Here is a 2645-nt window from a genome sequence, read left to right as displayed (position 1 = left end):
CCCCTTGCAGCCTCTGCTCCCTCCTCCCCGCACCTTCCCCAGCTGTTTCTGCCTCACAGAACCAGCCTGGGGACGGCCAAGACGGAGCCTGAGGAATGTAGCCTTTCAGCCCGGCAGCCATGTATGTACTCAGCCAACACTCAGGGGCCTTATTACTGAGAAAGATTATTTTATACTTTTATTTTTATTAATTACTAAAGAGAAAAATGGATAGTGGAAGGCCCCTAGCAGGGTCTACCACAAAGAGGAAATGAAAAGCCCCAAGAACAGAGGAGTTCGATGCTTTTCTGGAAGATAAAGAAGGCCAGCGTGGCTGGAGTGAGGGGGCACGAAGTAAGGGATGGGACGAGAGAGCTGGCGGAGTCCAGATGGTGCGGGGCCTTGCAGGCCGCGGGCAGGGGTTGGGACAGCTCGGGTCTTCCGTGTGGGAAAGATGACGTCCAAGTAGCACGGGCACGACATAGCACTTTGTCCCAGTGAACCCGTTCTTCCTTCGGCAAACACCGATCCAGCGCCAGCCATACGCCAGCCCCGGCTACGCGGGCTGAGGCTTTGGTAGTGAACAAGACCACCTTGGTCCCAGCCGCCAAAGCGCAAACAGTCTCGTGACCAAGGCGGACATCAAACACATAATTACACAGATACGTTTTAAATTATAGTTGTAAGAAGCGCTATGAAGACGTATCGTACGTTGAGAGAGTGTAAAATAAAAGGAACTGACCAGGCTAGACCTTCAGAATAAATGACATTTATGAGTGTGAAGAATTTAGCCAGGCAAAAAGGGGACAAGGAATAAAGAGGAGGCCACTCGGGCTGGAATGGAAGGGCATCAGGGCCATGTCAAGAGATGATACTGGCAACTCAGTAGGGGCAGGGTCATGGGTATCGAGTCCAAACCTTATCTTAAGGGCCCTGACGGCCTGGAGAATGTCGGTCGGGTTTAGAAACATCATAGCGTGGGCTCTGGAGGTTAGCTGCCTCGGCGCCAAACCTGTCTCCATTACTTCCTCTCTACTGCGAGCAAGTCACAAAGCCTCACAAAGCCTCAGTTTCCTTACCCGACTAACCTAATATCACATGTCAATTTTACCTCAATGTTAAAAAAAGAAAGAGTGTCCACCTCTAGGGTCACTGTGGGAATGAAATTAAATAAGTCATGTTAAAAGCACAGGGCCCTACATACAGTAAGCACTCAAGAAATGTTACTCTTTATTGCTTTTTATTAATTTTTATCTCCATTGTAACAGTGTAAGTGCTATAATTGGCATGTTTTGTTTATCTCTGTCTATTCAGTGCCTGTTAGAATATTGACCATGCAGAAGGCACTTCTGAATTTTTTTGGATGGATGATGAATGGGTGGATGGATGATGGGTGGATGGATGGTTGGATGGGTGGATGGATGGATGATGGAAGGATGGATGGGTGGATGATGGGTGGATGAACGGATCAGTCAGTGGATGTATTATTGATCGATCAATCAATCAGTCCCAAAGTAAGATTAAGATCACTGGATTGAAGTTGACCTTGCATAGCATCTGATTTGAAACCTCAAGGTATGGTAGCTAGACTCCCTTTCCCTATCCCCACCCTCTCTCGACCCTTTCTGAAATGACACCTTCCCCGTCTTTATTTTCTGTGTCCGTAGGCTTGATAGGCGCTCCCAAAAGAGAGACCTGGCTACAGCTCAGAGCTGAGCTGGAAGCTCTGACCGACCTCTGGCTGACCCACTCCCTGAAGGCACTAAACCTCATCAATTCCCGGTACGCGGGGGCCCTCGTCTTCCCTCATGCCACTGAGCTCTTTCCCATTCAAGGGTGGTGCCTCCTCCATTCCCACACCTGGGGGATAGGACTGTCGAAATTCTCACTTGCACACTTTCCAGACATTTGGTAAAGCTGAGGTATGCAAGGCACTGTGGACACCTTGTGCCACAGCAGATAGCTGCTGTGAGATATCAGGGCCCAGCAGAGCCAAAGACCTTTGTACATGGGTCCATCTTGTCCTGTCCACCTGCCAGTCACAGCATGGTCCTCTGAAAACCTATTTACAATCTACAGGAATGTAGTCATTTGGTGGGAATCCAGTGAGTCAAGGAGGGTCCAGTTTCATTCAAGGCCTTCCCAATAAAGTGCCTTTTGCTCTTAAATGAGATATCTGGGCCAGAAAACAAATTACTCCCCTGCACTAGCATCAGAAAAATCTGGTGACCCTACATATGAATGGTTAAAATATGGCAGCTCAAGAGCTGCATCTGTGCTACCGGTGTGTCTTGTTGGATGCATACACACTTTGTCCCAAAGACTGGAAAAGTTAATCCTTAGCTCCAGGTCTGTGGGTTCTCTCAAACTCTCAGAACTGGCATGGCCCCACTAGTTTACCCCAGGCCCCACCTCTCCCTATTGTCCTACACTTGTTTCATATCACTCATTTACATTATGGATAGGCCCCTGCCACTGTTTAAGGGTGTAGCCCTTGCAACAAACATTTGCTTTTTAAATAAGTATTACACTCATATGACATTTCAACATGTCAGGCAGCTTCAGGCTTAAAAGAGAAAAACAGCTGAAGATTCCTTGGGCCCTACCCTCACCTGAAGATGACTTAGCCAAGGCCTCCAAACCCCATCAGAATTCTCACAGGCTCC

At 48.2% G+C, this 2645-nt stretch overlaps 1 protein-coding gene across 1 annotated transcript in view; it reads left to right on the top strand.

Moving 5' to 3' along the window:
* The window catches only part of EYA2 (EYA transcriptional coactivator and phosphatase 2), a 154508-nt gene that overhangs the window by 140893 nt on the left and 10970 nt on the right, over positions 1-2645 (top strand). Inside the window, exons 13-15 of the mRNA XM_011369390.2 lie at positions 60-121; positions 1647-1761; positions 1884-1890. Coding sequence (XP_011367692.1) covers positions 60-121; positions 1647-1761; positions 1884-1890 — 184 coding nt within the window. The remainder of the gene's footprint in view (positions 1-59; positions 122-1646; positions 1762-1883; positions 1891-2645) is intronic.

This window comes from Pteropus vampyrus, unplaced genomic scaffold (genome assembly GCF_000151845.1).
Source record: "Pteropus vampyrus isolate Shadow unplaced genomic scaffold, Pvam_2.0 Scaffold147, whole genome shotgun sequence".
Classification (NCBI taxonomy): domain Eukaryota; kingdom Metazoa; phylum Chordata; class Mammalia; order Chiroptera; family Pteropodidae; genus Pteropus; species Pteropus vampyrus.
The sequence above is the reverse complement of the archived record's forward strand: the minus strand, read 5'-3'. Positions and strand labels throughout refer to the sequence as shown.